This window comes from Bison bison, unplaced genomic scaffold (genome assembly GCF_000754665.1).
Source record: "Bison bison bison isolate TAMUID 2011002044 unplaced genomic scaffold, Bison_UMD1.0 scf7180017863415, whole genome shotgun sequence".
NCBI lineage: Eukaryota > Metazoa > Chordata > Mammalia > Artiodactyla > Bovidae > Bison > Bison bison.
The window spans coordinates 381,436-393,761 of NW_011493987.1; the positions used below are offsets into that span (position 1 = coordinate 381,436).

Genomic DNA, 12,326 nt, shown 5'->3' on the forward strand with positions numbered 1-12,326 from the left:
GCAAGGGCCTCAGCCGAGTGCTTGCACTTCTCAGAGCCACACTGGCAGGTGAAGTACTTGCTTTTGATGTCCCAGAAGCGGTCACCATAGTCAAACCTGTCAGAGCAGCACAAGAGATCTGTGGAGCCCAGACCCACTCCAGAGCACCCACTCCCACTTCAGAGGGGCTCTAAGCCCTCCTAGGTTCAAATGCCCTGGCAGCACTAGCATTGCCCAGGAGCTTGTTAGAAGTGAAGGCTCTCACGACCCACCCCAAACCTACTAACTCAAAATCCATGAGGTTCAGGACTCTGCCTACAGTGACTTCAGAGAGGCTCTGCTCTAATCTATGCCTGGAAACCAGGCACTTGCCAGCCTTCTGCTTTTGGTCTGGGGCTTGCTACATCTCCCACATCCCAGCTGAGCCTCAGGAGGCCTCACCCCAGCTCCTCCCCGGCCCGGATGTCTCGGGAACTGAAGAAGGCGATGCGTGGAAATCTCAGGTCTTGGTGCAGCATGAAGACTCGGACGGGGATGATGTTGGGGTCACACAAGTGGTTGATGAAGCGGCTGATGTTGCCGTAGTAACGGGCATCGATGCAGTACACCTCTCCATCCTGAGGGGGGAGCATCACTCATCACATCTACCACCACCCTGCTGGCTGGCCAACCTCCTCGCCCCACTGATCACCTGGCCCCTCCTCCCCAGGTTTCCATCTGCTGCTTGAAAGGAGGAAGGCAAGGGGGTCTCCTGCCCACCTTGTTGTCCAAGTCGAAGAGATAAGAATCGTCCTCTCTCACATCAGCCTCGGCATCAGAGATCAGTTCTCCGACATACCTGTTGGGCAGGAAGTGGTGGTTCTGGAGGTGAGCAGGGAGTTACTGCAAGTAGGCTCCAGGGCCTGTCTCTCCCCACAGCCTGGGATTCCTCTTCCACCATTTGTCAGCTGCCCCAGACACTCTCCGTGAATCTCACAGATCCACATGGCTGGGGTGGGTGACCCAAGGATAGCAGACATGATCTAGGAGGGAGAGGGTAGGAGGTCCCCATCCAGAAGGGGGATCAGGAAGAGGAGCCTGGGGACACAGGCATGTGAGAGTACACAGGACAAACTGGCCAGTCGGGCTCCCCCAGGACAGCGAGATCAACAGGCAGGACCTGACAGTGTGGGGCAGGGGTGAGAAGTGTGGGGCCACTGGAGTAGCAGCGGTGGGGAAGCTCAAGGGAAGGTACAAGCTGCACCAGAGGATGATTCAGGTGAGTACGGAAGTGCCAAGCCTCTGGGGTGAAGGGATGAGTATCTTGGCAGTGGGCCTGGGTGGGGAATCTGTTCAGGTGTAGACGTGGGGAGGACGAGGAATCACCCAGCAGGTGGGGCAAGGTCAGGCTGAGGACAGGAGAGAGGTGAGAACTGCAGGAAGGGATGGAGCCCCAGGAGCTGTGAAGAACTGGGGAGGAAGCACCCACGTTTGGAAAGCAGAGGAAGAGGAGCTGGTGAAGAGGAAGAAAGGATGAGTTGCGGCTAAGGATGGTGTCATGGGAGCCAGAGCTAAGGGGGTGGCGGATGCCAGGAGAATGCAGACTGAGACACAGGGGTCGGGGTGTGGGGACCGACGAGAGGAAGCAGAGGGAGAGGGTAAAGGCAGATCTGGGCAGGGATGAGTAGGGAGTGGATGGGGGGAACTGAGATCCAGCAGGAAGAGGCCGCTTGTCTGAGTCAAACTGAGAGATGACACGATGGAGGGAAAATGAATGGTTTCTTAAATAGCCAAATAGGGCTGAATGACTTTTTTTTTGAAAGCCAAAGAAGATTAAGTTTGAAGACCATGGGGTAAAAGCTAGGAGACACGGAGAAGTTATAGATGCTGGGAAGAGAAAGAACTGACAGATGGGCAGGCCTGAGGCCCCTGAGGAGGTGGACGGAAGGGTAGCTGTTATCACCTCCATTTTGCAGACAAGGAGGAGGAGGCTCAAAGTGGTTGTGAACTTGGCCGAGGACACCCAGTGGCAGAATGGGGCTCAAACCCTGGTCTGTTAAAACTGGGCCTTTCCCCAGTTGAGAAGGGCAGGGGAGAGGGAGTGTGAAGCTCAGGAAGACACCAATGGGGAGGGAAAGACACAGGCCCCGTGGCCTGGGCAGAGTGGAGGCTTGGGGATGGTGGTCAGAGGAGGCTGGCCAGGTGGACCCATTAGGGAGGAGGGCAGAGAGGGATGCCTGGGAGTCAGCCGTGGCCCTGCACCCAGCCCTTTGCCCCGAAGAGCCAGAGTACCCCTCCCCCTCAACCACTCACTCGCAAATGAAGGTACCCTGGGGAATGGTCTGCAGGGCACGGACCCCCCAGCCCATCTTGGCTGTTCGGTAGAGCTGCAGTCGCACCCTGAAGGTGGGAGAGAGGACGGTATTGAGGAGGGGTGACATGGAAGCTTCCCAAAGGAGAGAAGGGAGAAAGCGGGGTGAGGAGGGCCGAGGGGCAGGGACTCACTTGATGCCGCTCTGCACTACTCTGTTCTTGCAGTTTCTCCAGCAGGAACATGCCTGGTTACACTCAAAAATCAGCGGGGGCTCAATCTTGTTAAATTCCTGGAGCAGGCGCCCATCCTGGGGTTGAGGGACGGGAAGACAGTGGTTTTTGTGTGGTGCTCCCCTCAGCTGCCCAGGACTCCCAAGACTTCACCGAAAAATCCATCACTGACCCCACCACAGACTCAGGGAGGCCACGTATACGCTACAGGAAACCCACAACCATCGCCCTTGATTTGCATACACCAAGGCTCTGTCTTGGCAACGTCCTAGGAGTCTCGGGTCTCGCCCTGCCCTCTCCGCTACTTCCGCCACAGGACAGAAGGCAAGGGACAAGGCCCCAGAGGGTTGGTGTCAGAGGCCAGCTCCGGAGGAGTGGATGGGCAGGTGGCCAGGGCACGCACCTTGTCATACCAACAGCGGATGCTGAGCTGGCCACACAGGCAGTTGGAGCTGGAGCAGTCATCCACACACGTGCAGTGCTGGGGCAGGAGGCAGGGTCAGCTCACCCCTCAGAATCGGCCCAGGCCCCTCAGCTTCCCCCCACAAGCTCCCCAACTGCTGTCCTTTCTCTGGGTCCACACTGTAAGGTAGTGGTGGTGATGGTCCCAGGATGAGGGGGAATCAAGATGCTGCTGATGCGGGTATCTCTAGGGCCACCATGAGCCTATGTGATACCTCCATGTGTCCTAGAAAAAGGTCCCCCTCCCCAGGTGGACGCAAGCCCACACCAGAGGTCCCTTTCAGCCCCACCACCTTGGCCAGACGTCCTTGTTGGCACAACGTGCCCGGCTCCACTTAGTGGCTCTGGGTGCCCCTTTGGGAGGAGGTCCCAGGGCCCCACACTAACCTGCAGGTGGGTGATGTTGCGGTCAATGTTCATGGTGGACGTCTCGCAGTTCTCTGAGATGTACTTGTAATCCTCGGGGCAGGGCTCCCCGTCCACACCATTGACACAGGGGATGGGGACGTTCTCATAGCCCCGAGCCACGTCCCTGGCAGGAGGGGAGATGGAGCTGGGTGGCTAGAGTATGGGGTGAGGGCTTCCCTAGAAGCAAGGAGAGGGCCGGGGGAGGGGAGAGGGTGTTCTGGGGGTTCATCAGGGGTGGGGAGTAAGGTTCGCAGATCAAAGGCAGGACACTTAGTTAAAAATCTGAATTTCAGATCAGATAATCAGGAAATAATTTTTTTAGTACAGGGCTTCCCTGGTGACTCAGACAGTAAAGAATTCACCTACAATGTGGGAGACCTGGGTTCGAACCCTGGGTTAGCAAGATCCCCTGGAGGAGGGCATGGCAACCCAGTCCAGTATTCTTGCCTGGAGAATCCCATGGACAGAGGAGCCTGGCAGGCTACAGTCCACGAGGTCACAGAGTCGGACAAGACTGAGTGATTAACACTCTCACTTTCATGTCCCAAATATACTCTCAGAACACTCTTAAACATTAAAAAAGTATGCGTTGTTCACTTGAAATTCTAATTTAGCCAGGTGTCTATTTTTATTTGCTGTATCTGCCAACTCTATCTGTATGTGTTTCAGGGGGAACGGAGGTGGTTCTGGGGACTCCGAGGCTCCAAGGGGCCTGGGGAGGGGGCTCTGGGTGCGGAGAGAGCCCAGGCTCACCGGCAGATGATCTTCTCCGTGCGGATGGCCCGATTCCCCACCCCCAGCCGGAGCTTGCGGTTGAGCTGGAGGGCAAACCACACGTCGGACCGCTCGGGGGTCAGGTCCCACGCCGTGTCCCCCTCCTTGTTCCGCAGCTCAGGGTTCGCCCCACGTGACAGGAACAACCTGGGAGGGGACAGGAGCCCGTGGGGCACCTGGCCGTGAGAGGTGGCAGAGGGGCGCGTGTGGGGCTGGGTGCCGGGTGGGGGCTCACAGCACGCAGTCGTGGTAGCTCTCCCGGGCCGCGATGTGCAGGGGCGTGTCCCCGTGGTAATTGACAGCGTGGAGGTCGCAGCGGGCGTTCAGGAGGACCTCGGCGATGGCGGCGCTGCCGGTGAAGGAGGCCCAGTGCAGGCAGATGTTCTCCTCCTGTGGAAGTGGAAGGGGGCGAGGCTTGAACCCAGCTGGCGCACCTAGCTCAGGCGCAGGACAGGACTGAGCCCACCTCCGGCATCCCCACCAACCCAGCACTCACGTTGTCGGTGAGAGTGACGTCCGCGCCCCGTGTCAGAAGCATGCGGATCACTTCTATGTGCTTGGGCTCTGCAGCCCAGATGATGGGGGTCCACCCGCCGCTGTCCTGGGGGCGGGGAGGGAAGGGGGAGGGTGGAGACACAGCTCCCGCCGCTCACACAGAGTCAGGGCTCCACCGTTCACAGGCAGTGGGGCCCCGGGGCAGGTAATTTAAGGTCTCTGGGTCTCCGTTTCTTCATTTATAAACTGGGACTAATAGTGTCTACTGCTCATGACTGCAAAGTAATTTTTCTCTTTCTAAAAAATATTTCCTAGATCTACCCACTTACAAGAGAAGCAGGGACCCAATAGCAATAACCCCCTCCAGGTACACAGATTGTTGTAGTCTCCAAAAAAAAAATTTTCCCACTTAAAAGGACCAGAGTTTCTTAGAAAGTGGTAAAGTCTGAGTCTGGCGCAGGACAGCTGCTGACAAGGATGCTCTCAAAGGCTACTGGATCAGTTCAAAGCCACAGAAGTCTGTGGCAAGGGGCTTCTTCTGGACAAAGGATGGAACGGCTCAAAGATCAAGGGGAACACAGACTAAAACACCTCCAACAGGTAAAAAACTGAGTTAATACTGGCCAGTTCCAGAGATTAAGGCAACAACTCATTTTGAAAACTGGTAAAGAAAAACAGAAAGAAACAGAAAAGAGTTAAGAGAAATACAAGTGAAGCAGGGAATAGAGATATGAACAGGGTGGAACAGTGTGACCTGCAGGGGAAGGGTCAGAGGTCAGACGAGGGAGAAAGGGGACCAGGCTGCTGACCTGGGCATTGACGTCCACCTGTCCCGTGCTCAGCAGCAGGCTGACCATCTCCAGGTTCCCAATTTTGGCGGCGTGGTGGAGGCAGGTGGAGCCGTCTTCCTCCTGGGGGTGACGCGGGCAAATGAGCCCTCAGGCTGGCACCTCAGGCCCGGCCCCTGAGCCCAGCCAGGCCTGTCCGGCCACGCACCTTGCTGTAGACACAGCCCCCACGCTGCACCATGTAGCGAGCCACCTCCAGATGGTTGTTCACCACGGCCTCCATCAGCGGCGTCCGCTGCTGCTTGTCCACGGCATTGATGTTGGCTCCAGCCTGCACGGAGGGGCTGTTGGCACCAGGGAGGGGCTGGGTCGGGGTGGGGTGGGTGCTGTGGTCCCAGGCGGGGCCCATGCTGACCTGCAGCAGCACATGGCAGATCTCCACAGAGCCCTTCTGGGCAGCCGCGTGCAGGGGTGTGCGCTTGCTCTGCTGGTCACTCTGGAAGTTGGGGTCCAGGTTGTCCACTGTGGGGAGAGCCCACCACACCGGGAGAGAGAGGGACATGCGGTGAGCAAGCGAGGGGGTGGGTGGCATCTCCTCCAGGAAGGCTTCTCAGGACCCCAAGCTGGGTCAGGGGTGCCTCCTGGGCCTCCCCTGTGCTCACATCCACTGTGGCACAGTCTCATGAGAATAAGATGTTAAAGAGCACCAGCTCTGCCCAAGTTCAAATGGCCCCAGCCCCTCAGTACCCTGTGCACTGGGCAAGCCAGTTCACCACTCTGAGTCTCCGCTGGGAAGATACAAGTGAGTGAAAGTGTGTAAGCTCTCAGAACAGGGCCCAGGGCCTCTGTGCTTATTGCCACCACAGTCCCCATCATCACGGGCGACCTGTGCGTCTGCATCCCCTACCAGCCTAAGTCCTTCAGGGCAAAGACCATGACCCTCATGGCTGCCCTCCTGGCTCCGAGCCCAGGGATGGGCACATAAGCAGAGCTCAGGTAGGGTCTGCTGAATGAACAAGGGGGACACTCACACAGCATCAGGATCACCTTCTGCAGCTCCCCTTGCTTTACGGACAGGTACAACTGCCGAGGGTGGAACCGGAGCTTTTTCCGCCTGCCGGGGTAAGGGCCCCTCAGATTCAAGTAACAGCCCCAAGAACCACAGATCCACACTCCCAGCCCCAGTCCTAGCGGCCGTGCCCGCGCGTGCAACCCCTACTTACCTCTCTGACTCCTGGATGACCAGGGCCTTCTCCAGGGCCTCTCGGCCTGGCCCTGGTGGCAGCCCCACAGCTGAGAGGCAGCCCCCATTGGGCAGGGTTAGGGAGGGCCCTGAGCTGTCGATGGTGTCGGCCAGAGGGTCGCAGGGTGGACGCCGAGGCTCCCCCTGCCCCCGCATCCGGGCACTGTGGGAGAAGGCGTGAATGTCTAGGGCAGATGGGGACTGCGCAGGGAAGACAGAAGGCAAGGGCAAAGCCAGTACCTGGGCTGGGAAGTGTCCGCTCTCCCGGGGGCATCCTGGGCCAGGGGTGGGGGAGCGGGTGCTGCAGTGCCAGCCGGTGGGGTCACCCCATCCCCCCGGGGGATGGTCACCTCCTGGGCCTCAGATGCGTCCTCCCCACAGTGGGGACAGAAGACCATCCCGTTCAGCTGGGACACACAGGCCTTGTGGAAGCGGTGGGCCACACGGAAGTCGGGGTGACACTCCAGGAAGGTGCCCTAAGGGCAGGGAAATAACACGGTCAGGCTCCGGGAGCCCCTGCCCCTTGGGGCACGCCGCCTGGCTGCCCTGCTGGTCACTCACCGCTGTACAGAAGTAGCCACAGCCGGGGCAGCAGTGATGTTTGACCATGCGCGCACGGTGGGTCTCACAGAGCACCATCAGGGCCACACGGCTGGACGGTCTCATGGTCTCCCGCTTGAGGATGGCAGCATTGCAGCCGGACAGCTGTGGGCGGCGAGGCCGGGTGACAAGAGGTGAGGCTGGGCTCCGGGGCCAGCTGCCCTGGCATCTCGCCGGCCAGTCCCCGGGCCCACCTCTCCGTCCACGCTCTCTGTGGCCATGCACTTGTGCCCTGCTCTCTCGCTGATGCGGTCTATCTTGGGGGCCTCCATGCGGCAGCTGCAGAGGGGCAGCTCCTCAAACCCGCGCTCTGTCTCCAGCGAAGATGTGTCATTGGACACCCCTTGGATAGAGGGAGCAGGGAGCTGAGGGAGGCCCAGCCCCTCACCCACCAGGACCCCTCATGGGGCCTCTCACCCCCACCCTGACTTTTCCTCCATGCTCCCGAACCCCCAAAGTCTGGTCATGGACACCCCAGCTCCAGTGGGGTCCCCCTCCTCCCCATTCCCTCTGGCCCTGAGGGCACCCCTAGTGGCTCCCTATCCCGGCAATCGGCAATTGGCAATTACCAGCGTGGTTGGGAGAGAGGGTCCCCTCGCTGGGCAGCTCCAGAGACCCCAGAGGGACCTCCATGTACTCACTGGGGCCTGAGGAGCCCACACCATTCACTCCTGACACAGAGACAGAGAGAGTGAGAGTGCGAGCTCACAGGTGCCTGGACACGGGGGTGCATGCGGAGCGTGGGTGTGCATGCATGCTCTCTGGGGGCCGGGAGGGGGCTGGAGGAGGGGACCCCAAAGCAGAGGAGCCTCCTCACCTCGTGGCTCCTTGGCCCTCGGAGGCTCTCGTTTCCGCCGTTTCCGTGATGGCTTCACCCATGGGCTGTCCTTCCGCCATTTCTTCTTGGCTTTGCGGCGGCCGCTGGAACCACTCTGGGGAGGAGGAGGAGCATTAGGGTGGCAGGTGGCCCCCAGCCCGTAACCCCCCTCCTTGGAGGACTCAGACTTCTGGTCCTGCAGTCTCCACTCCTCCGGGGCTGCTGGCTTCCAACCCTACCCTGTCAGACTGATTGCCAGACTCTTCATCTTCCTCTTCTTCTTCCTCCTCCTCCTCCTCCTCTTCTTCTTCCTCCTCTTCCTCCTCCTCCTCTTCCTCTTCCTCACTCAGTTGTTCAGCCAGAGCTTCAACCTCAGACTGGAAGAGAGGTAAAGCTGTGGCCTCCCCAGGCCACAGCTCGCTCTTGGGGAGAACTTGGGAGAGAGGCAGGGTAGGACACATACAACCCCTGGGACTCAGAGAAGGAGGTGTGATCAAGAAAACCATAAATCCCCAAGGATGGTTCCCTGGTGAAGATGACTGTGGACGGGAGAGGAAGGAAAGGCTGGGTACAAAGAGGGGGTATGGCGTGTTATACAACAATGAAAAATACGGTGCTACGGTGACATGCAAAACTGTGATGATCTTGGCAACATAACAGTAAGGAGGGGGAAAAAAAAAAGCAGTTCCAGGTAACAAATGTATAGTATGATACTCTATGAAGTTCATAAACAGGCGAGACTGAAAACACTACATGAAAAGCTAATCAGAAATGCTATAATGAAATCTGAGTGATATCGTCTGAATCCACTGATCTTAACTTCACTAATAAAAGACCAAATGTCCAACACCTGATGATACAACAGGACGCACCTGCTATCAAGTCTTACCAAACTAAAAAGAAAAACAACAGGCCTCTGAGGCTGAGCACACTTCTGGATCTATGAGTTTACAAGAAGAAACACTGGACAGAGAATTACATGTCAATCCCCACCCGATCAGCCGACTCCTAAGTGTGAAGAATTCTGCAGGACAGAATTCTTGTTCCTTTAACAAATGAGTGGCAAAAAAAAAAAAAGTTATTTTTTTAGAAGGCAGGGAACCTATATACCAAGAGAGACCTAAGACAAATAATCAGATCAATGTGTGGAACTCATTTGAAACTTGACAAATGAAAACCCATTTATGAAACAATTGAGAAAATGCGAAGACTAATTGGTAGCAAGGCGATGGGATTAAATAATCATTTGTAGGGACTTCCCGGGAGGTCCAGTGGTTAGGTCTCCATGCTTCCCCTGCAGGAAGCATGGGTTCTATCTCTGGCTGGGGAACTAAGATCCCTGTAAGCCACATGATTCGGCCAAAAAAACCCCAAAAACATCTGTAAATCTTTTGAAAACAGAAAGAGGTCTAATGTTTAGAGAGACTTATGGAAATGTTTCTAGATGAAATGGTGCCTGGCTATTTGCTTTGAACCAATCCAGTAGGTATGGGTATTAGGGGAGGAACAGATGAGTCAAGCAAGACCCGCTGTGTATTGCTAATCCTTTGAGCTGGGTGATGGCCACCTGGGGGCTCACTATTCTATTTTTTGTGTGTATCTGAAAGATTCCATGAGAAAACAAACAAAAAGTAAAAGGGGCAAGACTAAGCATTATGTTGCATGGGCAAACACACATGTGAAACAAACCAAACAAGAAACAAAGGAATAAACAACAAATAAACCATAAAACGGGATGTTACACCCCAAGTCCAGGGTGGTGATTATCACTGGAGAGGGACAAGGGGATGGTATGGGGTAGAGCACACAATGGAAATAAGTTATAGATAGTACGGGGCAGTGAACTAGTGGGTGTTCAGAAAAGGAAAGAGAGGAAAAAGTGGGGCAGGAAAGACTGGAGAATGAGCCCTGGATGCGAGGGGAGCGTGGCTGGGAGGGTGGCTGGCTCCCTCTCACCTTGCTGTCAGAGTCCACCCGCTCATCCACAGAGTAGGAATCATAGTAGAGGCTGAAGTCATCCCCTACCACCGTTTCCCACTCCTCCAGGGACCCGGGGTCCCCCTTCTCCAGGGTCACTTCTCCCGAACTCCGCGTAGAAGCCAACTCTTCTGACTAGAAAAAGATTGAAGAAACATTGACGCTGCTGGCACTCACTCACCAACCCATTTCCCGTGAGGGTAAGATGGAACCCCAGCTCTGGGGCTGCCTCAGAGCAGCCCTCAGGGAGAGAGGCCCTGTTCCCAGCCCCTCCTGGCTCACCAAGCCACCTCCTGAGTTCAGCTTCCTCCTTTTGGCCACATCTAGAAGAAGAGAGAGAGAGAGAAAGGAGTGAGACTGGCACTCTAAGCCCTTAGCACAGGCCATAGCAAGCCACAGGTAGGTGGGGGATGGGACTGACCTGAGGTCACCTTCCCCAGCGAGTGCACGTCATCACTCATGCGGAAATGCTGCACTTCAGGGGGCCGCTTCTCAGGGACTGGGGGCTGGGGGCCAAGAGGGAGCACACTTAGGGTCAGGGAGCATCTAAGGTTCTGTCTGGATGAGCTGAGAGCCCCAGGTTGGGGTGGGGTGGTGAGCCACACCCTCAGAAACGCCATCCAAAGTTCTCTGGCAATATGAACCACGTCAGGCCATATTCCCCTTCTAACACTCAACCCTTCATAGACACAGAAGCAGGCCCCTTGCCCCCTCCTTTCCACATGGAAAAACAAATTAAGGCCTTGATCAAAGCTACGCAAAGCAAACCCGGAACAACATGATATCCAGATCCCTAAAAACACTGTCATAAAGCTTCTGAGATTCTGGGGCTCTTGTCACTTCCCTTGTCTCCTTCTCAGTAGAGATTCACAGTAAAACCTTTAAAACAGCAGGGACAGTTTCAAAGAAGGGAGGGAGAAGTTCCCTGGGGGCTTGCTTTGAAGTAGAACAGGAAAGGTGGTTTGAAGTCTCTATAGTTGTTGTCACAAGAGTAATTAAGACATTGACGACACAATTAACTTTTCAACATTTGTATCTTCTACTCTCCTCTCCCTAAGAGCACAACCCCCAGGAAGACAGCTATCTGGTATGTTCATAGATTAAACCCCAGTAAAGAATCTGACGTACAGTAGCCCCTTGGTAAATATGTGAAGCAGTCACGTACAGGGTAAGAAAAGGCCTGAAGCTAAATTGTAAAACAGCAGCCCATGGGGGTTTATGGTTAATTATTCTGTTTCTCCCACTCCCACAGCCATCCCCCTAAGCCTCACCTGTCCATTTCCTGGTTTGGACATGGTTTTCCTGGCTCGATGAACCTTGGGCTGCCCCTCTGGGCTGGCTGTGGCCGGAGGGGGTTCAGGCCCTGCTGCTGGCGCCCCTTGGGCGCCCGGCATACTCAGCAGCCTCATAGCCAAACTCTGAACTGATGGGGGTGATTTTCCGGCCCCTGTCATTGACATCTTGGCTCGGCTGGGACAGGCACCCCCCTTGCTGGGGGAAGACGGGAACGACTTTGTGGCATGGCCTGGAAAACACAGGCAGGCAAGAGACAAGATAAGAGGGAAGACAGAGTCAGAAGTCACCCCACCTCACCCCTCCCCAGACTCCCCCGGCTTCTCACCCAGCAGGATGCGACCCCCATGGAGGTCCCCATCTCCCTCGAGATTCTCGGGTTCATCCCCAATGAGTGGTGTGGCCCCTACAGGGGTGTCAGCCCCCTCATCGCCGACAGTGACTGTGACAGAGGCTGGGGATGAGGGGCCAGCAGTCTCCAGGGAATCGGGGTTGGCCTTGGGCAGGGTCTCCTCACTACGAGGGGTGTCCCCCAAAGAGCCATGAACTGCAATGGAAGAGAAAAAGTCCAGGGCTAAGGGCTCACGAGATCATGTGTTGTGGGGGAGGTGAAGGTCCAACAGGGCCCGTTTCTGCTTCACTCACCTCTCTCGGTGGCTCCTCTGGGCTCCTTCTCCAGCACCAGCGCCCCCATCTCAGCGGGGGCCTCCCCCTGGGAGGGGACACAAGGGATAGGAGGGCTGGTCAGTCCGGTAGGAAGCTGGGGGGCCCAGGACGCCTGGGCCCTGGGTAGAGAGAGCAGGCTCCGGGGCCTACCTCTTCCTCTATGGGCTCCCCCCCTTCCGCGGCCTCGGCTGCCCGGAGGGGCCGCACGACCCCTCCCCCGGGCCCGCATCAACCCCCTCCCTCTCGGCAGACCCCGCATCTCAGGGGCCGAGAAGAGAGGAGGGGGAGGGGGCGGGGCCTC

General features: G+C 56.8%; 1 protein-coding gene across 1 annotated transcript in view; it reads right to left on the reverse strand.

The window, feature by feature from the left end:
* EHMT2 (euchromatic histone-lysine N-methyltransferase 2) overlaps nucleotides 1-12,287 on the reverse strand; it is a 12,782-nt gene extending 495 nt beyond the window's left edge. Inside the window, exons 1-27 of the mRNA XM_010833343.1 lie at nucleotides 12,005-12,287; nucleotides 11,688-11,906; nucleotides 11,338-11,591; nucleotides 10,488-10,572; nucleotides 10,349-10,389; nucleotides 10,046-10,201; nucleotides 8,329-8,466; nucleotides 8,090-8,204; nucleotides 7,842-7,943; nucleotides 7,467-7,615; nucleotides 7,234-7,377; nucleotides 6,913-7,148; nucleotides 6,653-6,835; nucleotides 6,461-6,543; nucleotides 5,845-5,951; nucleotides 5,638-5,760; nucleotides 5,451-5,552; nucleotides 4,643-4,747; nucleotides 4,382-4,536; nucleotides 4,126-4,293; nucleotides 3,352-3,496; nucleotides 2,906-2,983; nucleotides 2,464-2,579; nucleotides 2,272-2,358; nucleotides 739-817; nucleotides 421-596; nucleotides 1-96 (exon numbers count right to left, since the gene is read on the reverse strand). Of these exons, the coding sequence (XP_010831645.1) occupies nucleotides 1-96; nucleotides 421-596; nucleotides 739-817; nucleotides 2,272-2,358; nucleotides 2,464-2,579; nucleotides 2,906-2,983; nucleotides 3,352-3,496; nucleotides 4,126-4,293; nucleotides 4,382-4,536; nucleotides 4,643-4,747; nucleotides 5,451-5,552; nucleotides 5,638-5,760; nucleotides 5,845-5,951; nucleotides 6,461-6,543; nucleotides 6,653-6,835; nucleotides 6,913-7,148; nucleotides 7,234-7,377; nucleotides 7,467-7,615; nucleotides 7,842-7,943; nucleotides 8,090-8,204; nucleotides 8,329-8,466; nucleotides 10,046-10,201; nucleotides 10,349-10,389; nucleotides 10,488-10,572; nucleotides 11,338-11,591; nucleotides 11,688-11,906; nucleotides 12,005-12,284 (3,722 nt within the window). The 5' untranslated portion in view covers nucleotides 12,285-12,287. The remainder of the gene's footprint in view (nucleotides 97-420; nucleotides 597-738; nucleotides 818-2,271; nucleotides 2,359-2,463; nucleotides 2,580-2,905; nucleotides 2,984-3,351; nucleotides 3,497-4,125; nucleotides 4,294-4,381; nucleotides 4,537-4,642; nucleotides 4,748-5,450; nucleotides 5,553-5,637; nucleotides 5,761-5,844; nucleotides 5,952-6,460; nucleotides 6,544-6,652; nucleotides 6,836-6,912; nucleotides 7,149-7,233; nucleotides 7,378-7,466; nucleotides 7,616-7,841; nucleotides 7,944-8,089; nucleotides 8,205-8,328; nucleotides 8,467-10,045; nucleotides 10,202-10,348; nucleotides 10,390-10,487; nucleotides 10,573-11,337; nucleotides 11,592-11,687; nucleotides 11,907-12,004) is intronic.
* Between the last annotated feature and the right edge of the window lie 39 nt (nucleotides 12,288-12,326).